Source organism: Gnatocerus cornutus, chromosome 10, assembly GCF_029298725.1.
Source record: "Gnatocerus cornutus isolate USDA-ARS CGAHR chromosome 10, icGnaCorn1.1, whole genome shotgun sequence".
NCBI lineage: Eukaryota > Metazoa > Arthropoda > Insecta > Coleoptera > Tenebrionidae > Gnatocerus > Gnatocerus cornutus.
Window position 1 is genome coordinate 5,641,664 of NC_142242.1, and position 27,439 is coordinate 5,669,102.

At 35.5% G+C, this 27,439-nt stretch overlaps 6 protein-coding genes across 9 annotated transcripts; 2 read left to right on the forward strand and 4 right to left on the reverse strand.

Annotated features, from left to right (window-relative positions):
* Positions 1-831: 831 nt before the first annotated feature.
* On the reverse strand, positions 832-2,143 carry LOC148167412 (ribonuclease H1-like). 2 transcript variants are annotated; one of them, XM_088047614.1, is made up of 7 exons: positions 2,019-2,143; positions 1,863-1,960; positions 1,671-1,814; positions 1,436-1,624; positions 1,299-1,390; positions 1,074-1,249; positions 832-1,026 (listed from the first exon to the last, which is right to left on the reverse strand). In XM_088047614.1, exons 1-7 carry the CDS (start codon positions 2,022-2,024, stop codon positions 937-939), a joined length of 795 nt encoding a protein of 264 aa, XP_087903740.1. In that variant the 5' UTR covers positions 2,025-2,143; the 3' UTR covers positions 832-936. The 2 variants fall into 2 exon arrangements, with proteins under 2 accessions (XP_087903740.1, XP_087903741.1); XM_088047615.1 differs by having other exon boundaries at positions 2,015-2,143.
* Positions 2,144-3,337: 1,194 nt separating this feature from the next.
* Scsalpha1 (Succinyl-coenzyme A synthetase alpha subunit 1) lies at positions 3,338-5,579 on the forward strand. Its single transcript, XM_088047281.1, has 5 exons — positions 3,338-3,576; positions 3,770-4,002; positions 4,690-4,911; positions 4,961-5,245; positions 5,294-5,579. Exons 1-5 carry the CDS (start codon positions 3,540-3,542, stop codon positions 5,507-5,509), a joined length of 993 nt encoding a protein of 330 aa, XP_087903407.1. The 5' UTR covers positions 3,338-3,539; the 3' UTR covers positions 5,510-5,579.
* A 141-nt stretch (positions 5,580-5,720) lies between these two features.
* On the reverse strand, positions 5,721-8,812 carry Drat (Death resistor Adh domain containing target). Its single transcript, XM_088047280.1, has 5 exons — positions 8,606-8,812; positions 6,663-7,367; positions 6,466-6,613; positions 6,266-6,418; positions 5,721-6,216 (listed from the first exon to the last, which is right to left on the reverse strand). The coding sequence occupies exons 1-5, from the start codon at positions 8,650-8,652 to the stop codon at positions 6,100-6,102; spliced, it is 1,170 nt and encodes a 389-aa protein (XP_087903406.1). The 5' UTR covers positions 8,653-8,812; the 3' UTR covers positions 5,721-6,099.
* Positions 8,813-11,446: 2,634 nt separating this feature from the next.
* On the forward strand, positions 11,447-19,882 carry alphaCOP (coatomer subunit alpha). 2 transcript variants are annotated; one of them, XM_088048297.1, is made up of 7 exons: positions 11,447-11,554; positions 11,604-11,774; positions 15,384-15,531; positions 15,986-17,222; positions 17,269-17,479; positions 17,578-18,913; positions 18,963-19,882. In XM_088048297.1, the coding sequence occupies exons 2-7, from the start codon at positions 11,695-11,697 to the stop codon at positions 19,602-19,604; spliced, it is 3,654 nt and encodes a 1,217-aa protein (XP_087904423.1). In that variant the 5' UTR covers positions 11,447-11,554; positions 11,604-11,694; the 3' UTR covers positions 19,605-19,882. The 2 variants fall into 2 exon arrangements, with proteins under 2 accessions (XP_087904423.1, XP_087904424.1); XM_088048298.1 differs by having other exon boundaries at positions 11,607-11,774.
* Positions 12,615-14,661, reverse strand: LOC148167416 (uncharacterized). The gene is made up of 2 exons (XM_088047790.1): positions 14,594-14,661; positions 12,615-13,598 (listed from the first exon to the last, which is right to left on the reverse strand). The coding sequence occupies exons 1-2, from the start codon at positions 14,609-14,611 to the stop codon at positions 12,828-12,830; spliced, it is 789 nt and encodes a 262-aa protein (XP_087903916.1). The 5' UTR covers positions 14,612-14,661; the 3' UTR covers positions 12,615-12,827.
* A 99-nt stretch (positions 19,883-19,981) lies between the features above and the next one.
* Positions 19,982-24,464, reverse strand: Orp8 (Oxysterol-binding protein-related protein 8). 2 transcript variants are annotated; one of them, XM_088048300.1, is made up of 12 exons: positions 23,867-24,464; positions 23,772-23,815; positions 23,495-23,728; positions 22,694-23,045; positions 22,480-22,640; positions 22,252-22,430; positions 22,007-22,202; positions 21,687-21,962; positions 21,324-21,639; positions 21,050-21,273; positions 20,837-21,000; positions 19,982-20,388 (listed from the first exon to the last, which is right to left on the reverse strand). In XM_088048300.1, exons 1-12 carry the CDS (start codon positions 24,048-24,050, stop codon positions 20,196-20,198), a joined length of 2,523 nt encoding a protein of 840 aa, XP_087904426.1. In that variant the 5' UTR covers positions 24,051-24,464; the 3' UTR covers positions 19,982-20,195. The 2 variants fall into 2 exon arrangements, with proteins under 2 accessions (XP_087904426.1, XP_087904425.1); XM_088048299.1 differs by having other exon boundaries at positions 23,772-24,462.
* Positions 24,465-27,439: the final 2,975 nt, after the last annotated feature.

Here is a 27,439-nt window from a genome sequence, read left to right on the forward strand (position 1 = left end):
CGTCCATCAATGACGTGCAATTTAAATTAAAAGTAATGTTTCAACGAATTCTAGAATCTGATTGGTACTTTAACTAATCGTTTTTAGTTCGTGTAATTCTAATAAACGGTGATTCTTATTGCATATTCTATTGTTTTCTTTTATTAGGGCATGTAGTAAACCCACCCATGTCATAATCAATAAAACTGTGACCTAATACACAATATAGTCTCGCAAAATAAACAACTGACTATTATTGCTTTAGCTTGCGATTATTAGAAATTAAAATTGAGCGACAATCTCGTATTAGACACAATTTAACTTAAAATTGTAATACAATAAGTCACACTATCATCCGATAAACTCAAAGATAAATGTAAAATATTTAATTGAAAGTACTTGTCTAATCAGATTAATTATATAAACTTTATCACATATAATCAGTGCTTAAGAGAGACAAACAGACAAGTTTTATCTGCACAAATATAGGCCAAATAATTAAATATTCGAAATGTTATGTAATTTGTCCATTTTCGAAACAGCGTCGAATTAGACATTGGAAAATGAGTTATACTGGGACTTTGGTTAAAAAAGCGTTTCGAAACTAATCGAAAAAAATAAATTTGTGTATCAAACAAAATGTATAAAAACATATAATGCAATATTTCAGAGATAAAGTAGCAAAAAAGCAAGTAAAGTGACCCACTTGAGTGGTGCTTCAATTTCATTTTGAACTTCGCTCCTTTTATTACGTCAACTTAACAATTGTCAAAGTATGTAGGCATCCAAAAATACACTATCGCAGTTCTGTTGTAATTTCATAGATATTCGGATTAATACAAAAAAAAAAACTTTAAATGAGTAAATTGTAATGAAATAAACAAAGACACATAGTAATTAAAAAATTGAATAAAACTGAAAATTGAATTCTGTAATGAACAAAGAAATGGTAACAACTTAATTAGTCTTGTACTGCTTTGCACCTTCTTGGGCTAGTTTGTCAGCCATTTCGTTCCCTTTAATTCCCACATGTCCACGCACATGCTCCTAAAACACAACATCAACTTTAAAAGACACAAAAATATAAAACAAACCCATTTAATATCAAGTCCTCTACATAAATTGTCTAATTTCTCAAAATCAGTCCTATTTTTAACATCACTTTTTCCATCAGCTAATTTCCAGTTCCTTTTCTTCCAACCTTTGATCCATTTAGTCATAGAGTTTATAGTGAATTGAGAATCAGTGATAATTTTTAGTTTTGTTATATCTAAAAAAAAAAGAATATAAAACTGAATCAGTAATTTGATGAAACTAACCATTGCTTCTAGCAATTTGAACAGCTTTAATGCAAGCTTGAATTTCAGCCACATTGTTAGTGGCTTTACCACAGACAGGTTCTGAAACGTTTCTAAAAAAAAAACATAAATTTTGTCTAAAATGTTTGTTTGCTTACAGTGGGTGATTATCACCAAACCAAACTCCAATTCCTGCTTTTGCGTTCATTGATCCATTGTTTTCACAAGCGCCATCAGTATAGACCTCCACATAACCATCGTCTCTTTTAAAATCACATTTCTTGCGCTTAGCACTTGGAGCGTCTTCTTCATCAGAAATGGTAGAACTCCAAGATGAGAATTCATGCCTACAACCAATTTTAGGATCTGTCTATTGAAATAGCTAAAAATTACTTCTGCAGCTGTCTTAATATCGAGAGATTTTCTATTTTGGTCATTTCAGTTTTTATATTCGCAATTTCATTTTGGAGCACTTCTACTTGTTTTTTTGCATCTTGTAACCTCTGGAATAACACCTTTACTTCACTTAATTTCTCTCTGTAATCAATTTAATTAACGAGGATAAAATATAAACTTGAATATTACGGCGTAAGATCCATGATTTGTTTTAATATCACCGGTAAAAACGAAGATTGAAAAGAAAATGTATGACATATATAACTGGACGTAAGTAATCGTGTTTGCTGAAACAGTATTAATAAAATAAAATTTTCATTTTATCTCGCTGTTAAACTTACTTACTAGCATGACATGTAATGCAATTTTGTTTGTTTATTATTCGCCACTTTGTCAGAAAAATTCAACTGTCATTTTTCTTTCATTTTGACATTCAGGTTATGCGAACGGTCAAACGTGTAATGTTGGTTGTCTATAGTATAAAAAACCTTTAAACTTGGCGCTTATTAGACTTTCAATTACAAATTGTTCTAAATTGTAAAACAAACCCAACAAATGTGTTAAAATACTATTTTTTTGACTATAAACATTAATTGTTCGACAAAGTTTTAGTGACTCCTCTCTATCTGTTACTTTTTTCTTCAAATTTTTATCTCCAGTTCTCCGCCTTGAAGTCCAGTTTTTATTGTTGCAATATGTGAAATAAGTCTCCCATTCCATACTTGTTAGCACCGACAAGTACCTGCACCGACGACACTTCATCAAAAGTGAATTTACAAAAGTATAAAAATTTAACTTTGAATCATTTTTCATTTTTTATTTCTGAAAATTCTGTTTAAACACCTGTGCAAAGACATCGCTATTCAAAAGTGTAAATTATCGTTAACATTTAATATTTTACCCTAAAAATGTTCGAAGAAAACGAAATAGATGTAAATACATGCGTTTTTAAGCGCACGACTAAGGAGTGTAAGTAAAGCAATTTCTTTTTTTTCTTTACAATACGTTGAAATTTTTAGGTACTACTGCTTTCTATAAAAAGAACACAGTTTTTATAAATCGACAAAAAAGTGCTCCAGAAACTATTAAGAAAGAACGAAGAAGTCGAAGAATGGATGCTGCTGCTCAAGAATGGGAATAATCGCACACTGAACATGGGGACAACACATCAGTTTTCCTCTTCTTCCTTCTGTTTATGTAAAGTATTTCATCTATTTTTGGTAAATATTTGAATCTTAGTGTTGATCCACTTTTCGTATTGATGTTTTCATAGGTATGTTTTTAAGCAAATTTTCTTAAGTTTAATTTAAAATGAATTCATTGTTAGAAGTTCTTATACGTTTTGTAAAACTAACTTTTGATGAAAAGTAAATTATTTTATTATTTATAATTAATAGTAATGCAAAAATACGCTATATTTTTATGTGGTGATCGCCATCAAAGTTAATAAAAATGTGAACACGGTTTTCTCTTCTTTTTTATTCTTTGACCAAAATATAAAACATATTGTGATGCCTACCCTTCAGATTGTCTTTGATTTACAAAGAAACTATTAAAACTGTCTGCTTTTTTTCCCACATAAGGCGTTATGGATATTTTAAAGATTTGCTGGACTTTTAAAGTATTTTAAAATCGTTCGTTATCTGTAGGTAAAACAGAGTTCTTTTCTACTTTTATCTTCGTAAATTTTCAATGACAGTTCGCTTTCTGTCGTGCTCTCGTTTCGTCCCCTGTCATTCGATTAATGTTAGTGTGTGATTGTACGAACTTTATTTCAAGTTCATAAACCAAAGTTGATCCTAAACCTTAATGTATTAACAGTAAGAAACCTAATTTAACATCTATCGACCCGCTTATATTATTACAATGGCGACACACGCAAGAATATTAAGCCGAATTATCCGTAAGTACAAAATTACATAATCTTTAAATTAATTTAGATTTTAAAATAGATTAGGTCAATCGCTGTAGACTTAACTTATTTTAAGAGTTCAGTTGTTGTTTTCTTCAGTCTTTTTCCCAAAAGCTTTGGAAATTTTGCATAACCCTAACAGGTGCAAAGTTCATAATTGATTTACAATGATTATAATTTGTAGCTGATGGATTTAAAGTTGGACAGTCAATTCGATTCAACAGTTATGAAAGTACCCGGGGTAACCTCAGGTTGACAGGGAATACGAAGGTTATCTGTCAAGGGTTTACTGGAAAACAGGGCACTTTCCATAGTAAACAAGCAATTGAGTATGGAACGAAAATGGTTGGGGGTGTGTCTCCCGGAAAAGGGGGCAAAACTCATTTGGATTTACCTGTGTTCAACAGCGTCAAGGAGGTAAATAATGTTGAATTTAAACAAATCAGTTGCAATAATAGTTTTACTACCAGTAAAAGAGCTCTGGTAGACTGCCAATGAAAGTTATTTCCATCACCGTTCCGTTTTATTTTTAAGAGTGCAGTTGCTTGAATCAAATTATGGGCGAAGTAGATAATGGCTATTGTTGTTTATCAAAATTATTAAAATTTGACGTAATTTGTCGTGTCAATAAAATGAAAGATTATATTAAAGAAATGTTGATAGTTCTGCATTGTGCAATGTAAAAAAACTATAAGAAAGAAACTGTTACTGAACTCTTTTGTTGCATTTAATTACAGTCATACTTGAAATTATCGCTAGTCTGGTGTTATCTAAAACAAGGAAATGAATTCATCGTTTTAAATTACATACATTATACCATAGGGTCAAATTCCACAACATCAATTGTTGACAGTTTTTTCTATATAAAAACGTTTTAATATCATTACCTAATTTATATTTTTGAGTGCCCAAGCAAACAATATCACATTTCTTCTGTTATAAGGTCAAACTAGTAAGACCCAATTGGCTTATCATAAGATATAAAATCGTCTCTGCCGAGTTCAATAAACACGAGCTGTGGATTGTCGATGTTCCAAATGACATAACTAAACTCGTCTAATTTGGTGCAGTCCATTGCACCTGATTTAATGTAAAATATTCTAGGCTAGAGCCGCGACCGGTGCTGATGCTTCCGTCATCTACGTGCCCCCACCGGGAGCGGCAGCAGCAATCTTTGAAGCTTTGGATGCAGAAATACCATTAATAGTTTGTATAACTGAAGGCATTCCTCAACAAGATATGGTCAAAGTGAAACATCGACTTCTTCGTCAGAATAAAACTAGATTGGTAGGTCCGAATTGCCCAGGCATCATTGCTCCGGAACAAGTAAGGCATGTCATAATAAATGTGGTACAAAGCTAATTATGAATTTCAGTGCAAAATTGGTATTATGCCTGGCCACATCCACCAAAAAGGCGTCGTCGGAGTCGTTTCAAGATCAGGCACTCTGACATACGAAGCTGTTCATCAAACTACACAAGTTGGCCTAGGACAAACTCTTTGTGTTGGTATCGGCGGCGATCCTTTCAACGGAACTGATTTCATCGACTGTTTGGAAGTTTTCTTGAAGGATCCTGAGACCAAAGGTATCATTTTAATCGGAGAGATTGGTGGAGTTGCTGAAGAACAAGCTGCGGACTTCCTAATGAAGAACAACACGGTAATTCTTATTTAATTCACGGGAACTCTCACTGAAACTTTCTTCCAGGGTCCTAACGCCAAGCCTGTCGTTTCTTTCATCGCTGGTTTGTCAGCTCCTCCAGGTCGTCGTATGGGCCACGCTGGCGCGATAATCTCAGGTGGAAAAGGCGGTGCACAAGATAAAATCAACGCTTTAGAAAAAGCGGGTGTTATTGTCACCAAATCGCCGGCTCAAATGGGCAACGAATTGTTAAAAGAAATGCGCCGTTTAGGTCTGGCATAATTTTATCCATCTTTTAAATGTCAAGTAACGCTGTATTATAGTTAATTCATTAAAGTCGATTATACCCATACGCAGAGTATTTAATCGCTTAATATTAATAAGACATGTGTTCCAGAGATTTGACGTTGTTGTTATATTCGTTAAGTAAAAAATGTTGAGTTAAAAGTGTTCGTTTTATTTGGTCTGCAAAAACAAAACGATTTTTTCGATATATTTATTGTCAAAAATTGACAGATATATTCATATACTCATCTAATTATACAATTCGTGTTTATGTACATAACAATACAAAACTTTTAACACTGATAAGTTTATAATTAAATGCAACCTAGAATGAGTTTAACTTGATAAATCTAATACTATTATAAAAGCTTATCACAAAGTAAAAACTGTGAGTTGCAATTAGTCTTGTTAAAATATACTGATCATAAATGCTGATACATTCCATCATTCGTAAATTAATCTACACAGATACCTAAATGTAATACAATCACAAAATATTTTTGGTAAAAATTAAGATCATGATTACTAAAATACACATGGAGAGCTTACATACATCTTCATTGATGTTACAAATACCATTAAAACATTCACTGAATATTATGAAAACGAAGAATGGCCCTTCCTGTTATCTCGCTGCGACATAATTTTTGTATCACTACTGAGGCCTCGTCGGCGGAAAATTCAGTATACGGAGGCGGAATAATCTAAAAGATTCAAATAAATTCGAATTCCCAACAACTTATCATTATTTACTTCTCCTGATGCAACGTCTTCAACGAGTTGCTTTAATTGTTCAATAGAACCGTAAGACACAGCTTCAATCTTTTGATTAGTTTTATGAACAAGAGACGAGAATTTTGGTAACAGTCGTTCGGCGACTTCTTCACTAATTAGAACGACTCCACCCTAGAAAAAATTGATTTTTCTTGTTTTTATGGTTTGTTTAGACTTACGGAATTAAGACACTGTAGCGATCTGTGCAAGGATCGGGATGTGGTCCCAAAGTCAATAACAATATCAACTAATCCCTTACAGGCGTCTTTGGTTCTGTCAATAAGATGTTTTTCGTGCACTTCTTCGTTCCACTGAACCAGAGTTACACTAAAGTGAAAGAATTAGTTTGCACAGCAATGAGAAATACTGACCATACCGTTTCAATTCATTGGCAAGTTTAAACCCTTCATCCTTCAGACTCGCGACTGTAATTTGCACTCTGTCTTTGTTTTCCGACGTCTCGAAGTGGTGTTGTGCAATTCTAATCGCCCACAAAGCTAATCCTCCAGTTCCAACAATCAAAATCTTACATTTCTGATCAGCAGGACGCTCATCCAGCAAAGCTGACACATACTGATGCGCTGCAAAAACTGCGTTCTTTGCTAATAAAGCTCCTGTTGGGAGCATTGCCGCTACTCCCAAAGGCAGATTATCAGGAATTGGTACCAAATAAGACACATCAGGTACTACGATGTACTCGGCGTAGCCATGAGGAATACCATCATACGGATAAAGAATAACACGTTTATTAACAGCAATGTTGTCTGTTGGTGTGATATCTTTCCCAAGAGCATCGATGATGCCAGAAACTTCGTATCCCGGGAACAGAGCACCATCACGAATACCGTGATTTCCACAGTGGTAAGAGTCTTCGGTGGATTGAACTGAAGAAGAGCTAGAAACTGAGGGAGAACGATTCCTCATTCGATAGCAAGCTCCAGCGCAAACGACACGAATTCTAACACCAGTTGGAGGGACGTCAGGAACGGGGACTTCGAAGTTGAAGACACAGTCATGACTGGCTCCAGCTGGGGATTCGATAGATACTTGCCGGCAAAGCTTATTCATGGTAAATTCAGGGCTGCAAAATAAAACAGTTGATAAAGAAGGAACGAAACATTTTGTACTAGAGAGCAATCAATTTGTGGTATTTAATGCGGTTTTTGGATAGATAAATGTTTTGCAATCTTAAGCTCGAGAGTTATATTTAATTGGTTTTCTAGACCCCAATTCACGAACGAGTTATATAAATGAAAGGAGTAATTGATTGGCCATTTCAAGAAGTGCAAAGATTGTACTGTTTTTACGAATTAATAATCGATAAAAACTTCTAATAATATCGATAATTAAGTACATTTATGGTTTGGTGAGCGCACACGTACCTGCCTGTTGACTTTCATTAAAATAATAGCTTAAAGGTCAATTTAAATTAAAGTCCAAGTGCGATTATCTTTGAAGTGCTTGTTTGAAGGAAAATTCAATAGTACTTAAAAATTATATTTGAAATGGAACAAATACTTCAAATTAGGATTTTTCACGTGTTTATTACAGTGATAATATTGTAGTACTAAAACTTACAGCGAAAGAAAAGCGTAGAAGGAATGTCCTCGTTGTACTAATAAATGGAAAGAGCAAAGTTCCCTTATTTACCTGAACAAATAAAAATCTTGCAACGGAAATAATCGATAAACAGTAAACAATTAAAATTCGAAAACAAATACGTAGTAAGAGCTTTGTTTATTTCGCCTCCTAAACCGACACCTCCACAGAACATTGTAAACAGAGCCGTATATTAATAGCTGCTAGCTCATATTTTAATCAAACTTAATCGTATAAACAATAGCGTTGTCACTTGACAATCTTCAGCAAACTGGGAGACAAATATCCAAATGTTTCCAAACAGTAGTTATATCAAAAAAGCATTTACACTAATCTTTTCTTTGTTTATACGTACAGTGAACTTGAAAGAATTAGATTATCGCTTTTAGGTTTTAAGGCCAAGAGGGTTTATTTGTATAATATAAAATAAATAAAACTCGCTCGGTATTAAAAAGTCCGCTTCTGATTTTTTTTGTTTACAAAAAACTTACCGGAAGCGAACGTCAATTTAATTAAAATGCGAAAAAAATAGAAAGCACTATTTTCCTAACATCGCTATCATTGGTACTGAATCGATATGATAAAGACTCATATTTGAAAAGTAATTTAAATAATCACCCATCACTTTGATAACAATTAATAAAAGGGATAAAAACTGAATAACCCGTTGGCTTTATCACAATGAAAAAATTTTAATTGCCCGTTTTTTACAGTGCCTACCTTTTATTAGCTGATTCAAATTTTTGAAGATTACTTTCTGTTAACATTATGAAAGTAAACCACTGCAATGGAGTAAACTCACAAGAAAACACAGGACTAACAACTCGCTCAAACCGTTCAGCTATATTACGGATGCGGTTGTTTACACCGTGTGTTTGTAAAATTACACGTGCCAACTCCGTGACAGAGTAGGGTCGACACGTTGAAAAGAGTACACATGTCGGTGTGGTGAGATTGCGACCTTCTTTATTATCTTTTAAAAGTAAACAAAGGTACAAATTTTCATCGATTCATTTTGATGACTGCTGACAATCACGGTTTGGATTTGAGAGCTTTATTTATCGAATTTTAAATTCAATGAGTATCAACAAAGGAATCGTTACATGGTTATAAATATCCTTTCTCCTTCGGCGTGTTCATTACTTGTTCACGTGATAATAAAATTTATGATTCGCTCAAAGAATTCCAAAAAAAAATCTAGCACACACATCGAAGGAAAAAAATTACGTGAAATTCTTCTTGTACTTGTTTTAAGTAGTGACAAATGAATTGTTCATTTTTGCGCCTCTGACCTCAAAACATTTAAATTTAATGAATTTCCACATATGAATTTTGTAGGTTCATTCCTTGACCTATAAAATTGTTTGATTAAATTTTCGCATTTCCCAGAACTCTTTGAATTGTAAATCATAATTTAAATTTTCCGAGTGCCTCAATTTTATGAAATTAAATGACATGCCTGATAATTAAGTGAATACGTGTTAAATTAAAATAAAAATTATCTCGTAGGCTCGTCTTTTTAAACTAATCAAATATCCACTCACAACCTGATAAGATTTCATTTTGTGTTAACATATTGATAATAGATAATTTAGACTCACAGGCATAAATAACATAAAACATTATTAGATAGTTACCCAACTGGTTTTGTTTTATAGTTTTTTTTTCATATAAAATTCATACTTTTTATGGCAAAATCGCTTTAAGGGACGTTTAATGTAGCCCGTAAATTTATTTATTTCTATAACAATCGATAACAACAATAGGGCATTGCGGTTTTATGAGTGACAAAGAAAATAATGTTTTGTCTTAGGCAACACACAATACACGTGGACTGAAGAACTAGTTTTATAGACAAAACCTTGAAACTCGTTTATTTTCTGAAGAAAATGAAAAAATATTCGTGTTTGCAATAACGCAATTTATAGCTAGCGAACATACGAAAAAACTAAATAAAATCTTACGAGATGGAAATAACAACAATTGGTATTGAAACTTTGCGTTCATGCTTTGAAGAAGAAAAAAATATTCGAAAGTAATGTATGAAATTAGCAACAATTGATATTTTTTTCAAGAAATACCATGCAATGCATAACTAAATAAAACAAAGGTGCAAAATAAAAATTTATTTGAGAATCATAAAATACATACTCTAGTTTTCCTAACATAAATTAAGAAGCGACTACACCCAAGTAGACAAACTGATGATGAAGAACCGAAAGAACTCAAGTAAACATGAAAATTTGTTGACACTTTGATGTAGAGGACTCTTCAAAGTCGTCTGCGCGACCATCATGTAACAAACATGCGCCATGTTGTACAAAGAAAATTCGATTTAAATGGGGAAATTAAGCTCCAATACAGGAGGGGTGAATTTTTTGCTTTGGGGCTTATTTAATGATTTTTGGGGTGCACTCGACGCTTTTATTTGAGGTATACCACATAATTGTTCTTTGGATTTGAAGTATTATACATATGAATACGAAATAAACTTCATCATTTTTGTGCCTTTTGTTCCCAATGTGACTTGACCGGACGACCACAGGAGAAAAGTTTTCTTGTAGTTGAGAATCCACAGCAAGAGGTCCTTTTCAATATTGTTCCTAGATGTCGCCGAGTTCAAAACTGCTAATTTCTTTCGATCTTTAAGATCCCCAAAGAGTATAATAAATAAAAATCCCATCTGAATGGAAAAAAAGAAAAGCATGTGGGGTTTGGAAATATTAAAAATTCAATAATCTATCCTTTTTTCTGCTTTTTCACCATGAGACGCTTATCCAGGCTTACACACCAACCACTTACAACAAACAATTAATAACGACGCTACTTATTATTTTACACACTTAAAAAAAACTTATTCATTGTCTTTTAAAAATCTACACAAACACCACGTGAACTTCTGAAGAGGTTGCCAACAAACACGAAGTTAGCTGGTATATTATTTTAAATTTGTTTTTCAATTAACATCAAATAATAATTAAATAATTAATAAATTCAAAAATGGTGGATGCGCCATTTTTTTTAATTTTTGCAAATTAGATAAAGCGTAAAGTACATCATGTAATTAACTTTAGTAGAGGCTCCATTGAAGGCTTCACATAAATAAATCGAAAATTCTGGCAATGATTCTTTAATTTTCAATACACAGACCAAGTCCATTGAAGATGAACGATTCTAAACAATTTAGCATTAGCCATGTTTATGACGCCACCTAAATTCAAAAAGAGAAATCCGTTGATACAGACGACGGAATTCCTATTGTTAAATCAGAATTATTTAAAGTTTTTCGAGTATGTTTTTAATACTGTTTGAGTTAACCGCCATTTTCTATAACCAATGAAATATATTCAGTGCATCACGTGGTATGCAAGTCACTAGCAACTCTAGTGGAAATGGAATACAAAGATATTTTCTTTTTACTTGGATTGTATTTATCCTCTTTTGCAAGAATCGTAATCTAGATATAATTAGCTTTTATTTCAGGTAGAAGACTTATTTTTTTGTCCAGTATTAATAAAAATCGCCGATTAAATTCCCCTAGTTTTAGTAATATTTGGTAACTATCTGGTGACTGTAAAAACTGCTACGTGTTTTCATAATATGTCACTTGTCAATACTACTCGGCGTGTCTAAAACTAGGAATTAAGGATAATAGTGAGAAAAGTGTTGGTATGAATCCTTAATTTAGTGCTAGTAGATGTTACTTTGTTCTTTTTAGTAGCTCTCCGAATGTGTTTAGTTACAACTTCTGTGTAAATCTCCACATAACCTCAACAGACACGTCAGCTGAGACAATCGCAGATTTTCCAATGTTAACGAAATTTGAAACAAAATCTGCCCGTGTTAAGGGCCTATCCTTTCATCCAAAGCGTCCCTGGATTTTAGCAAGGTGAGTTTTATTTGAATTTTCTAAATTAACTTCCTCTCAGGAGGGCTATCAGTAGGTGGGACTGTTACAGATTGTATTGAACAAAACGCGTGAAAAACTGCTCAGATCTTGTGAGACAGGTGTTGAAAAAACATGTGGGGCCCACTTGGCATTTCATAATTCAAATTTTGAGAAAGTTGGTTTGCCAGGCTGGAGGCTGACAATTTTCATTAATCATTTGTTTAAAAACTCATTATTTTGTGATGAAATTTCTATTTTGCAGCATTTAGAAGCTAAGTAATTCTGTGTAAATGATTATCACATTTTGATAAGACTAAAGCATTAACAGGAAGGAAGCTGTAAAATTTGATAGTATTATAGATAGTAGTCAACAACTTAAATTACACATATGTATAATACTTTTAAATTCTGTTCCGTTGCGCCCTCTATTTTATGTATTGAAAAATTAGTACTGAGCCTGGCTATAGTATGTATTATTCACTTGAGTAAAAGAGATTTTTTGCCATATTTGGTGGCATTTCTGAGAAGTTTTTTGACTAATATTTAGCTAAATGGTGCTAAGCTAATAATTTGGGCATGTAACATTGTCAAGGACGTTAAATTGAAGTTTTGTGTATAACTTAATAATGACTAAACAATTAACTCAGAATTTTTTGCCCTTATTAAATAATAATCATAAGAAGTGCGATTACAGCTCATTTTTTCTTGCTCAAAATTAGAATTGTTAGGTATTTATTTAGTAAGCCTAAAAGAAGGTAAAAAGAAACAGGGACTAATATATTCATATAGTTTAGTTGTATTAAAAAACGAATTTTTAAATGTAGTTTATTATCGGGTTGTTATAAAACGTTTTATTTCTACTCATTTTATACACTTTACGAATGCTAGTCAACCCAAAACAAACCTTAAGTTTTATTATTATTAGTTTGTTAGGAACTAATTGATTAAATCTAAACGATTGATGGGAACTTTGGTGATTTTGTCGCGTTATTATTATCTAAACAAAATATCAAATTGATTATCTATTTTATTAACCCACTAAATTCCAGTTTTTTACACTTCGGTGGTATTTTCCGTAGTAGTTTCTTCAGTGGAAGTGGATTTTTCTTCTTTAGCTTCTACTGAAACTGTTTCTGAGTCTTCAGTAGTCGTTACACTCTCCTCTGTAGTTTCAGAAACCGTCGTAGTTTCTGTAGTCCCATTAGATTTGATCAAATTATCAACATCATTAATGATGACTTTCGAGTTAACTACACTTTCGGCAGCTACATGTGAGTCAGTAGCATTTGTTGTGGTGTTAACTTGTGCTAAACTCAAAGGCACAGTTCCTGCAGGAAATGAGTAGAAATTGACAACTCCTGGCATGACGCTGACGGTGTCAAACAACTTCTGGAATTCTGCAGGTTGAAGAACATTCTGAATTTTCCTAGACGGATCGGGAACGGCGTTTATATCAATAATATCAGATGCTAAACTCCTCGCTTTTCCCGCTGGCGCTTCCTCAACTTTCCTTGAAAAATTGGGAAAGTCTTGGAAATTCCTCAACTGTTGGGCTTCTGGTCCCGTGACATAAAAAACGGTCGAAGTCGCGCCGTCGTTATAATCCGTTCGATATCCAAACCCACGGAATTCACCTGTGGGGGCGGCGGGTAAATTATAAGTTACGGAAGCTGTGCGAGAAGCTACAGGTGCTACAGGTGCTGCAGGTAGCGTTGGTAGAAAAGTTTGAGGAAAGAAGGGTGAAAATTGACTGAATGGCGTGTAATGTGAATAAAAAAATTGTGAATGCGTTGGGGTGGTCCAAACGCACAGGGCACTCACCACCTGGAAAAAACATAAAAGTTAACCGGTTGTTTAATTGAACTACTTTATAAAAAGTGTTTCAAGGTTTATTGACGCACCACGACATTGTTCAGATTTGCGGGGTGGATAGCTCGAAAAACTTGTTTTATGATGCATTGTTGGGGTTTCCGATGAAAAGATCAGATTTTACGCAACAAGAAATTTTACGTTGGTCCAGTTCGAAATTGTAATTAAATTTAAAATGTCAACAACCAAACAAGACCCACCTTTTCTTTCTTCATTAACAAAATTCAAGGCTGAAATATAAATCAAGGCTAGTGCCGGTATTTTGCAATTTTTATACGTGGACAATTAAACTTTTTGGATTTTTTAGGAAACTCGTTATTTTATTATTGCGCTGTTATTAACTTATTATTTTATAATTAAATATTATGCATCATAGATAATGGACTTTTAATTTTAAGTTATGATGAGCGTGACGTTTAAACATTTCATTTAATTTAATGCGTATCAAAAATTACGAATACTTAATTAACTTGAAATGGAACTATGTACTAAAATTCTAATTCAGGAATAGTTTTGTGCAAAATCTGCAGTCTCAAAAAAAATCCGTGGGTGCATATTGACAAAACATATCAAGTTGACCGGGAAAAAAATGAATTAATTATAATTTTGATATTCTGCGCTTTTCCGGGTTAAATTTGTACAATTGGGTTTTTCTAAAATAGTATTTGTGATTAATTATTTAGAAAATGTAAAAAATTTCTAAAAATTTTGATAATTAGAACTGTCGTTTTCTCGGATGAGCAAATGGACGAAAAGAGTATCAGTCTTGTTGCCAAAAATACAAAATACTTTTTGGAAATTTGTAGTCGTCAAAACTACCCCGCTCTGGTACCGTTTGCACTTTGTTCGAAATTTTTCCACCGGTCACTCGAGGAAGGTAATTAGTCGCACTAATTTTTCCGTTGAAAGAAGTTTCTCCGAAGAAATTTCAAAATTCACTTAGCACTTACTAGGTAGTACACCTTCATGATGGGATCAGCCACTTACACGATACTAAATCGGTAATATGTAACGACTGGTTAATATTTGGGATTCGAGTTGAAATTTATAGCATCGGATCTTGTTTCCCCCGTCCTCAATAGCGTGCTCTAAATTAGAGGGTACCACTAAAGTGAGACTAGTCAAGAACAGACGAAGTTAGTCATCAGAGGGGGTGGTACTAATTAGTACACGTTACAACATCGATGATCGTATCCTGATAACACTTTAGATTTTCGACACGACCCTTCAGGTTAAATGAAAAATTCATAATTAAAACGGTGTAAGCATAATTAATTTAGCTTGTAATTGTGTTGTAGTTTTTTGCCTAATTAAGATTTCCGTCTAATCTTTCCATTATCAGATCGTTTTTTGGTGTTATTGTTCAATATAATTTATGTAAAAACTAAATCACTTGTTAGAGAAGGTGAACAACAATTCGTGTTTCGTTATTTTGTTTCTTTGGGAGGGTTAGATTCTAGTGACATTTCCATTTAGATTTCGAGAAGAGATGCAATTTTAGATCAACGTGAACTTTAAAGCTTGGACAACTAGTTGACCGGTTGATGCCTACGATGGGCAACGCCCAAACCACATCTCTAAAACCACATTTTTATTTGGCAACTTTTTTAGATAATGAAACAATGAACTACATTTTATATATCCTCTTACTACATAAATCATCACATTACTAAACTCGGACTTTCCATATTAATTATAATTAACCTTTTGCAATTTCTAAAACGGTTTTTTTTTATTTAGCTTACACAATGGGTCTATTCAACTTTGGGACTATCGGATGTGCACTTTACTTGAAAAATTCGACGAACATGATGGACCTGTCAGAGGGATTTGTTTTCACAATCAACAGCCACTCTTCGTGTCAGGAGGAGATGACTACAAAATCAAAGTATGCCATTTTAATAGTGTTTTTCCAAGGTTTCAAACTTTTTCTTAACACCCAATAATCGATTACGATTATCTTAATTATTACTGACTTGAACTATACCAATTTTTAGACGTCCTTGCAAATGTTTTCAGTCGCCGTTATTGAGAATTGATCGAGTATTGCAATATTCAGATAATTGCCGAAATTATTGCCGTTATTTTGTTTTCGATAAACATTACGCACAAGTCGTGGGATCAAGTCAAGATCAGTATGAATATTCATGTTTTAACCGGAATTTGCCCGTGCATTTTTATTTTAGAGAAATTTGTTCATTTAAAATTGCAAAATACTTTTTCAAGGTGTTGTTTACATGAACAAAACCAGTAAACATATACATGTTTTTTAACACTCCGATAATCGTTCATTAATAGACCCCATTATCCAACGATTTGTTTAACTCTCCAACTTGTGTTAGGTGTGGAATTACAAGCAGAAACGGTGTATTTTCACCCTGCTTGGCCATCTCGACTACATCCGCACCACCATGTTCCACCACGAATACCCATGGATCGTTTCAGCCTCCGACGACCAAACGATTCGTATCTGGAACTGGCAAAGCCGGACCTGTATTTGTGTCCTCACAGGTCATAATCACTACGTGATGTGTGCAATGTTTCACGCTTCTGAAGATCTCTTGGTCTCTGCTTCTCTTGACTCCACAGTCCGAGTCTGGGACATTTCTGGTTTGAGAAAGAAGAATGTTGCTCCCGGTCCTGGTGGCTTAGAAGAACACTTGAAGAACCCTGGAACGACAGATTTGTTTGGTCAAGCCGATGCTGTCGTCAAACATGTTCTAGAAGGCCACGATCGTGGGGTGAATTGGGCGTGTTTTCATCCAACTCTTCCCTTGATTGTTTCCGGGGCTGATGATCGTCAAATTAAACTTTGGAGAATGAATGATTCGAAAGCTTGGGAGGTGGATACTTGCAGGGGTCACTATAACAACGTTTCGTGCGTTTTGTTCCATCCACGCCAAGAGCTGTTATTGTCGAACAGTGAAGATAAAAGTATTAGAATTTGGGATATGGCGAAGCGAAGCTATCTCCACACATTCAGAAGAGAACATGATAGATTCTGGGTATTGACAGCACACCCAAATTTGAACCTTTTTGCGGCTGGCCATGATACCGGAATGATTATTTTCAAACTAGAACGCGAACGCCCTGCTTACACAGTCCATGGAAATTTCTTGTACTACGTCAAAGACCGTCACTTACGTAAACTTGACTTCACCACTTCCAAAGACGTTCCAGTTATCCAGATCCGTGGAGGAGGTAAAACGCCCATCTTTAGAATGAGTTTCAACCCTGCAGAAAACGCCGTATTGTTGTCAATTCGATCATCAAATCTTGACAACAGCACCTATGATCTGTACACCATCGCCAAGGAGTCAGAACGAGATGACCACGTCCCTGAAGCTGAAAGTAAAAGATCTTCAGGTTTGACAGCACTGTGGGTTGCTCGCAATCGATTTGCTGTCTTGGATAGATCGCATCAACTCGTCATCAAAAATCTCAAAAACGAGGTTACAAAGAAAGTGCAAACTCCACCTTGCGATGAAGTTTTCTATGCAGGAACAGGAATGCTGTTGTTACGCGACCCGGAACACGTTACTCTGTTTGATGTTCAAAGGAAACGCACCTTAGATCAAGGTATTTCATATTCATAAAAAAATTTGATGTAACTTTCGTCTTGTAGTCAAAATCAACAAGTGTCGATATGTCGTCTGGTCCCAAGACATGAACTTCATTGCGTTGTTGGCCAAACATTCAGTCACAGTTTGTAATAGGAAGTTGGAGGTGTTGTGCTCTCTGCACGAGAATACGCGCGTCAAATCCGGAGCCTGGGATGATTCCGGGGTGTTCATTTACACCACGAGCAATCATATCAAGTATACTTTGATCCACGGGTAAGTTTAATGCGTAGAAACCCCTTAAATGCGTGCCTGAAACAATCTAAATTTAATTTGCGTGAGAGTTAAAATTGTTGTTTTAAATAATTCCTTAGTGATCACGGCATCATCCGCACCCTCGACCTTCCGATTTACATCACCAGAGTCAAAGGAAAGCACGTCTTTTGTTTGGACCGAGAATGTAAGCCCCGAGTGCTCACCATTGATCCCACCGAATACAAATTCAAGCTGTCTCTGATCCACCACCGTTACGACGAAGTCTTGTTTATGGTCAAAAACTCAAGACTCGTCGGTCAAGCGATAATTTCCTACTTGCAACAGAAAGGCTACCCAGAAGTGGCTCTCCTCTTCGTGAAAGACGATAAAACTCGTTTCTCTTTGGCTTTAGAATGTGGCAATATTGAGATCGCCTTAGATGCGGCGAAGGCTTTGAACGACAAAGTCTGTTGGGAGCAGTTGGCACAAACCGCTCTGTGGCACGGAAACCACCAAGTCGTGGAGATGTGCTACCAACGCACCAAGAGCTTCGAAAAGCTCTCGTTCTTGTATTTGATCACGGGTAACTTGGAGAAGTTACGAAAGATGACCAAAATCGCTGAAATCCGAAAAGCGAGGTCTTCGCAATACCACGGCGCTTTACTTCTTGGAGATATTGAAGAGCGGATCAGAGTCTTGAAAGCGTCGAGTTTGACTTCGTTGGCTTATCTGACTGCGGCGACTCACGGTTATGACGAAGAAGCAGAAGAGTTGAAGGGTTTGATCGGTAACGAAAAGAAAATCCCTGATGTCGATCCTAATGGGTCATTTTTCATTCCTCCACCACCAGTTCAACAAGCTGAAAGTAACTGGCCTTTGCTTACCGTCAGCCGCAGCTTCTTCGAAACCAACGCAATGGTTCAAGCCGCTTCGAAGAGTTTGATGGTTGAACCCATCGCTGAACCTTTGGAAGAAGAACCCGGCGGTTGGGGCTACGATGAAGATGAAATTGACGTTGAAACGGAACGAAAATACGATGATGCTGCTCCTGCTGATAGTGAAGGTGGATGGGATGTTGAAGATGCTGATTTAGAGATTCCTGATTTGGGAACGGCTCAGGCTCAACCGTCTTCGGATAATTTTGTGCATCTGCCAACTCAAGGACCCAATCCTACTTTGACGTGGACGAAGAACTCGCAACTTGCTGCAGATCATGTCATGGCAGGTTCCTTCGAATCTGCTTGTCGCTTGTTACATGATCAACTCGGAATTGTTAATTTCGAGCCATTTGAAAATATTTTCACCAGTTTGTACAGTGGATCAAGAACCATTACGACGTGGCATCAGAACGTGCCATCGAATTTCCTTTATCCGCTTCGGAACTGGAAGGAAGCCGGTCCTAAAGGTCTCCCGGTCGCCGGAGTGAAACTAAACGACTTGGTGCAAAGGCTACAGGTATGATTTTCTCATTACAAACTTCCAGTCAATTCGAGTTATTTCGCAGGTTTGTTACCAACTCACAACTGGTGGTAAGTTTGGTGAAGCCATTGAGAAATTCCGCACCATTCTTCTGCTAATTTCGCTTCTGATTGTCGACAACAAACAGGAGATTTCAGAAGCTGAGCAACTGCTTCGCATCTGCAGAGAATACATTTGTGGTTTGCAAATGGAAACTCTGCGGAAAAGCCTCCCTAAAACATCCCTTGAGGAACAGAAACGTCAATGTGAAATGGCCGCGTATTTCACCCATTGCAACTTGCAATCCGCGCACCAAATTTTAACTTTACGGACAGCTTTGAACATGTTTTTCAAACTGAAAAATTACAAAACTGCAGCTTCTTTTGCAAGGAGATTATTAGAATTAGGGCCGAGAGTCGAAGTTGCGTCCCAAGCCAGAAAGATTCTGCAAGCTTGTGATTCTAATTTGTTGGATGAGCTGCAGTTGCATTATGATGAACATAATCCGTTTAGTTTGTGTGGGCATTCTTATACGCCGATTTACAGAGGTAAGGCGGAGGAAAAGTGTCCTTTCTGCGGGAGTTCGTACCTACCAAAGTATAAAGGCTCCATTTGTGCCGTTTGCACAGTAGCGGAGATTGGAAAAGATGGTATTGGACTGAGGATCAGTGCCCATCAGTTTCGGTAAATTTTGACTGAGCGAAACAAACACAGTTTATTCTTTTAATTATTTTATTGTTAAGCTTCAAGTGTTATAACAGAGGAATAGGTACCATGCAATGCTAGAACTATGTATGTAAAAAAAAATCTAGTTGCTACAATTCCGAATCTTGTTAAAACTACTGTTTTGTACCATTTAATATTAAACGCATTGGAGAAGTAGTCAGTTGGATAAAATACTAGAGTATGACTCCTGGCTATTTCTCTATTGCGTAAAATAAAAATTGTGGGCCAAATATTAGCGTACATGTACGTTTGCTGTAACTGTCCTTTCCCAAAACAATAAGAGATAATCCTAAACCCCTCGCTGTAGCTTTACTTCAAATATCACATTACAATCGTTCCTAATCTAAAATACAAGACATAAATCAATTAAAATGAAAACCTTATAGGGCTTCAATCCAGGAACAATTGTGTAAAGATGAGCCCTTTAAAAGGCACAGTTTGTAATAAAAATGGTTGACAATAAAACGTAGTTTCCTGGTGCTGATAAATACATCTTCAATCGTTAAAACACGCTCGGTGACGAGACTTTATCACAATATAAATTGCACAATAATTAAAACAAATAGACAAGAATAGCTTGAAAAAACCCAAGTAAAAATATAATCACCATAATCTCAACGTAGCTAGGACTATTACGAGATTTCATGTTAGATTCCAAGACGCGGTTAACGTTCCGCTGTAACTGACTGATTTTTTCTCCATGTTCATGCAGACTTTGCTCGAGGTCATGAATTGCCAGCATAATACTGAAAACACAAAAATTATTATTTCGATTATGTTTAATACGTACGACCCACAAAGACGACATTGATTTAAACCCGTAAAAGATGAAAAAATAAAAAAAACTCATGTTATATAAGGCTTTAAAGTTTTATTAGTTTTTATCTGAATGCGTGTTTGTCTAGTGAAAAGGTTGGAACGAGCAAAAAGTGCAAACGTGTAAAAAACCACTTCAGTTGAGCGGTCTGGTGAATGTTTAAAGGTGACCCATATTACAAATTACGATTATATTAAATCAAATCATGTTTTGTTAACTAATAATCCTAAAAAGCAGTTATTTCGTGGGTGTTGTTTTTGCATCGACTTTTAACAGTTTGAGACTAATTTTTTGCTGCAAAGTTAATGTTTTTGACGTATTTTATTCCCAGTTTAAATATTTACCAACCCTCGTGAACCACCCCTGCATGTCCTTACCTAGAATTAGTCGCAGCTAGTGGCATTTTCTTCACTGACTGAGTAGAATCCGAATGGAACTCCTCGGACGTTGTGGCACTATCATTAACATCGGCGTCGGAGGATACTTGTTTCGGTGCCATTTTCCGTTTCGCGACTTTCAGCGTCGAAGATCGTGTATCTCCCTGTATACCAGCATTTTACAAAAGTTCAATAAAATATAAAGAAACGAACTTGTTGCGGATCCACACTTATGATACTCGCAGTACGAATCATGGGAGTTGGATGTTTCGTCCGTGTTTGAATAAGATAGTTATATTCAAACTGATATAAATCATTCCGAGGATCCCACGGTCGTAAATCAGAGTGCTTATATACCCACTGCCCTGTTTTTAAATCTTGTTGGAAATGCACCGGAAGCCAATCCTCGCACTTTGCCTTGCGTTCTTTTGAGCGAGCTGTAAAATACTCAGAAATAGAAAGTCTTGAGGAAGATCATAGTGTTTACCCCGTTGCGCTTCTTCCAAGACTGTTTTTTCTTCAGTTGCCGCGTTCATGTCGTCTCTTAGAATAGCTGCAGACACGTGTTGCCACAGCCTTTCTGACTCAAACTCTTCTTGGTGGTCAACGGAAACGGTGTAACGGGTCAGTCGATGTCTCCGGACGTTGGGGGTCGAACTCCAGAAAGTTTGTTGTTCGCCGGTTCTTTTATCTTTGATTTGAATGGTACCGTCCCAGTACCCATCAATAGTCGCTAAGGTCTCTTTTCCTAGTTTTAAACGACCGGAAATGCAATTGGTTTGTTCGGTACCACCAAGAAACGGCTGAAATTTCCCGTTAATTTCAAGCGCACGATAGTAAAAGTACGTACTTTGAGTTTAAATTCAATTTCGGTGAAGTACCCGGTTTTTTCACAGTTGATGGAGACTTTTCCTCCTAGTTCCATAGTGAGAGTACCCATTAGTATACCTTTACAATGGGCGTACGGGACGGTTATGGTATAATCTTCTCCTCTTGGTAGAAGAGTTAAAACTGCAGTTCCATCTAATATAGCTGACGTGGAGTTTCCATAAAATTTGGATCTCGCCAGAATACTGGCACTGATAGAAAAACCGTCTTGTCGGTTCGTTACATAAAACGCCGAGACCTAAATTAAGATGTTAAAATGTCGCCTATGAAGGTTTCACTTACAGGAGGATGATGCGACACTTGCTCAGCCAAGTAGAAGGTTTTTGAGCCATTGGGATGTAACCAATAACACCGAAACGTTTCACCAAGAATGGGATTATACGGTTTTTTCAAACCTTTCGGTTTTTTATATAAACCAGAAAGGTACCACTTCACTACCATTTTCATCCGAGTGAAGGCGTCGTCTTCTAAAACAGCTCTAAAACAAAATGTTGAAGGTGATTGTGGTGTCAGTACTAAGTACTTACCCTGAGAGGATATCAACATGATAATACGAGTCAGTTAATTTATCCAGGAACGACCTGGGTTCTAAGATAAAAGTCGGTAAAACTACTTTGCTTAAATCCATTCCGGGGCGCACTTGCTTCACCAAATACCATATGAGTGACTTATGTTCTTCGGCTAGTTCTTCAACTTGCGCACCTGCCTATATTGGGATAAAAGTGAATTTGTAAATAGGTACTGATGGTACTTACATCACCAAATTCTTCTTCGTTAATTGGAACGTAAGGAGTTTCTGGCGGATCCTCATCAATGTCTTCTTCCTTGGCCGACATTTCTGAATCTGAGTCAGTCATTTCCCCATCGCCTGTACTCAACTGGGCCCCATTATCCGGTTGACTTACGTCATCCAAATCTAGAAAATGCGTTTAATTAGAACACTAATCGAAAATTGATTAATTAGCAAACCGTGATCGAAATGTTTTTCATAATCAGCTTCATTCCATTGTGTTTCATGATTTGTGCTTCCAGACGCTGATTTATTACTCACTGAGCGGACTAAAGCTGAATCATTTCTAATAGAAATTTCTAAAGCATCTAACCAACACATTCCGGAGGCTTGCGATGAAGCTCGGAAAATCGAGTATGAACTAGGTAATGGTTGTACGACAGCCCCAATTGCTTCATTTTCAGGTCCTCGGGGGGCCCAAATTGTCTGATCTAATGGGTTGTAAAGTTTGAAGCAGAAACCGTCCTTTTTACTGGGTCTTTCTATAACTTTGCAGGCATTCAGCAGGATTGTCCCCACCCAGTGACTACTCTGTAAAAGGGCACGAGTTAGGGGAGTTCAGGATGGTAATCCCAAGACTGCCACAGAGCCACATATCGAGAAAAAAATTATTTACATTGTTATCTACGGTGCGCTAAAAAAAACTTCGACTTTCAAAACGAAGGACTGTGTAATTTATGTCTATAAAATTTACTATTTTGTACTTGGAATCTTTTCATTATGAAGTGATTGTTAACACAAACAAAAACTGCGGAAGCAGTAAATCTCTCTTGCATAAGCGTAATAAAACTGCGGGGAAACAACCTCATTGGCGGGGAATAATAATTTAAGCGACAAAAAATCAATGAGCCTATTGGATTCTAATAGTAAAAATACGTTTGATGAAAAAACGGGACTGCCAAACTTGCTTGAACTTGTAAAATTCGCAAGGCTTGTACTGTGGTAAGTTTTGGGACCCAAAAAAAAAGACTCAAAATTACTTTGGCTTTAGGACTTTTGTACAGCAATAGGAGCCCCGGCTTGAGAACGCACCACAACTTCGTCCACGACTTCAAAGTGCCTCTAATTTTCAACCAATCGGCCAGAACCACAACTGAAGGATCTTTCAGAGAGTTGAGTAACTCATTGGTGACTCGTTTCTTTTCTTTCCTGTAGTTTTTCCGTTGGGCTTTATAGGATTCTTTTCGAGTTAATTTCGAACCGGTTTCTGGAGACTATAAAACAATGTAAAGAGTTTTTTAAGGCACAACAACTTACCCTGTCAGTACTGGCGTCAATTTTTTCAATGTGACCACTAACACCTGTAAGAGCAAAGGAGGTGTTAAAGGGCCACGTCGGTGGGGTAAAATTACCAGGACTTGCAGGGCCAGGACTATTGCTGAGTGAGTCACTTGAAGGAAGTTTTGGTAAAATGTTAAGTAGAGTTTTGGACTTTTTATCGTCTTGTTTTGCAGGTTTTAATGAAGGTGAAGTCACAGCTGGGGTGTGAGCTTCATGGACTGTTTGTGTATTTATATTTGATGTGTTTGTGGACATTGTTATTTACCGAATTGAAAGTGACAACCTAACCTTAATTGGTTACACCTACACTTCGTAGGATTTTTAAAAGCTAGCGATAATAAATTGATAGGCGACACTTAAGCATATTAAACATGTAATTAAGGAACCCTCGTTTTATCTTAATATTAAATTATCAACCTGACTGATAATAAAAACAATGACTGACGTTCGTTTGTTTCATTGCCAATCACACCGTACTTTACGAATTTTTAATATTAAAACACTCTCTTTTATTTTAAACATGGTGTTTTTTGTTTATATTATTAAAAATATTGTTAACTTTACTTTTTGCGAACTATACGAACACGAACCCATTGCGAAGTTAGATGTTCGAATGTCATTTCCAACAAGCAATTTTACGCGCACCGATTCTCCATACCATGGTATATCACAACGTCACACAATCGGTATTTTTCCATTTTCTAAGTTTTTTCCACACTAAAAAATCGATTAAGATTATGTTTTCACTTATGTTTTCTTACGCGCTCCATGAAAACTGCGAGACATTAAAATCTGGGAAATGTAGCGGAAAAACTTCGAATTTACACGAAATGAGCTCATTTTGGTATAAACAAATGTGTCTGACACAATTTACTGGATGTTTCCTTGACTAAGAGCCAGTTTAAATTACGTTATTTCCTTATCTTATCAAGTGGTATTATTATTATTACCTGCAATTTTTGCTTTTCGTGTTTATAAACTGCGGAAAAATGTGGAAAAATCAATACGTCCTTGTGCTGTATTTTTGAATCGTTATTTTCAGAACTTTGTAATAAATCCTAATAGCTGGTAGTTTATGCATACATATTTTTTTGTTTACGTGATACAAACTTGCGTGTTATTTTCGCCTTGTACGATCAAATAGGTGAAAACGACGGCGGACGTCTAAACCGACTGCGGAATTTCATACAGTAGACTCTCGATAATTTGAAACTCAAGGGACTTGGCAAAAAGTTTAAATTATCTGAGAGGAATCGAGGGGACCTGGAAAAAAAAATTATTGAGAAATTAAAATTATCGAAAGTCTACTGTCCCTATTTTAATATGATTTTTAATTGATATGACACTTAGAGCCGGTTTACAGAAGCTAAATTTAATCTTTAATTTCGATTAAATACTTAACCTCATGTTAATAATTAATGTGATCGTTTTTCTGCCAATTAAACATCAGCAATCGTCAAATTAATTGCAAGATTAACTTAATTTTAATTAGATAAATTATTGTGTAAACCGGCCATATAACTGAAAAACTTAGGGCCGGTTTACAGAAGTTAAATTAAATTTTTATTTCGATTAAATATAAACTTAACATCATGTTAAAGTGACTTGTTATTGTTTTTCCACCAATCAAATATCAGCAATCGTCAATTTAGTTGCGAGATTAACTTAATTTCAATTAAATTATTCTGTAAATCGGCTCATACACTTAAATAATCGACCCTAACTTCGATATGTCTTTTTAATGGATCAATACACTCGATTTCGATCATTTAAACTCTGATGTGATTGTCAAGATGCTTCAACAGAGTCTGTGAAATAATTCAAAAGAGGAATTGGATCATTTAAAAATTGCTGTTCTCATATGACACTAATTTCAAAATGGCGTATTTCATTGATTTGACACTAATTGATGATGATAGTCAATTGAATCACTTAAAATCTGTTCTGTTTTGGTATGACACTGAGAAAATCATTCGAAACGATAATTCACACTTTAATCGTTCGTGGAAATCGTTTAAAACTTCGATATGATAATTTAATTGATCAAGAAAGGCAATTAGATAACTTAAAATCTGTTTTATGTGATATTGATATGCAACATAATAATAATAGTCGTTGAAATGAATGTTAAGTGACAGAAGTAATAAACTTATAATTATGATAAGAGCAAGTTATTGTTATTAGTGTAAGCAACCGGTCTTTGAAGAATTGTGGAGATTTCATGGATTTGGTCCAGCTCGTGGTTGTCCCCCGAGCTTAAGTGCGTCTATTATGATAATATTAACGTTTATAATTTAAGAGTATTTTAATCATAGCCTGATTTAATCTTTTCTAATGGTTGTGATTTGAGATAATGAAAAGGGTGATTTAAACAGAACGTTCCATTGCGTTTCCACGCTGTCCATTGTCACTGGACATGGGGGTGCTCCTTTATTCGCTTGGTCAAATTTACATGTATTTGCATGTGGTGATCACTGGTCATTTATAAACGAACTTGGTCGGTGTCACTGATCGATTACTCTGTCACTCAAATGCTTCCGCATATTTCATGGTGTTCTTTGCCTGCAGAATGCATCTCTAAATTACAGTAATAAACTTAATAGTCATCCCCATTCATATCAATTTCAAGCTCTCATTGGAATTAATAATGTATTCCTAAAATCAAACACAAACGTTACAGAGTTGCAGATTGTGATTAGTTTGGCGTAATAACACCTGTAATTGCACTTTTTATTGTCTTCGTTGTGTTTATATTTCTGTTTGTATCACAAAATGAGTTTTGTAATGTTGTCAAAACCACATTTGTCGTAGACTTTGCATAAATTTAAACAATCTCATTAGCAACTTGCCACTCTAAATAATGTTTATGCGTATTTTCCATTAGCTTTTTATGGTTTTAATTGTATTTCGTTTAATGAAAATGCGGACAGGTAGGGAGGAAATGTTGTCCGGTCTATAAATTAAATAGCGTTACACAAAGCTACGAAACGACCAATTCGTATAAATTGTACTCGATCATAAACTGGAATGTTCGAATTGGATTGCTGAGCGCGTTATCTTGGCGAGCATAACAATTCGAAAGTTTAATTGCGGAGTTAACTACTGCCATGTCCATTACTACCGTTTAATGATGAGGTGCACGCCAGATAGATGTCTCTTTTCATAGTTATTTGCACCCGGAAAATATACACAGAATTTTTATCCCCCGAAAGATACGATCAGAGCCTAAAATCCTCTTTTTCAGATTGTTAAATTTCCTTTCTCGTGCGTCTCGCAATTATAATGGGCACTGCGTTTATATGTTTCTAATTCCTCATAAGCCTAGTGTAATCGTTTATTTCAGTGGTTAAACCTAAGTTTCACGACAGAGTGGACATTACTGATTAAATTTGATGAGCTATTAGCTGTGGTTAAACACTTTTTACTACCCAAGCAAGTTATTGCCGCGAATGTTATTAACAAAGAGTTACGCAGTGGAAATTCGAAGCTTTTCGATCGTCTTGGATTCTTAGAAATTCATCTTAAACTTTATCAATAAACAATTCGATTTATTTTTCCACCATTAACCTAATGCATGGACGACAATATTTCAGTTAAAACAGATTTTAGATTATATAATTAATGAATTAACCAAAGCAAAAAAT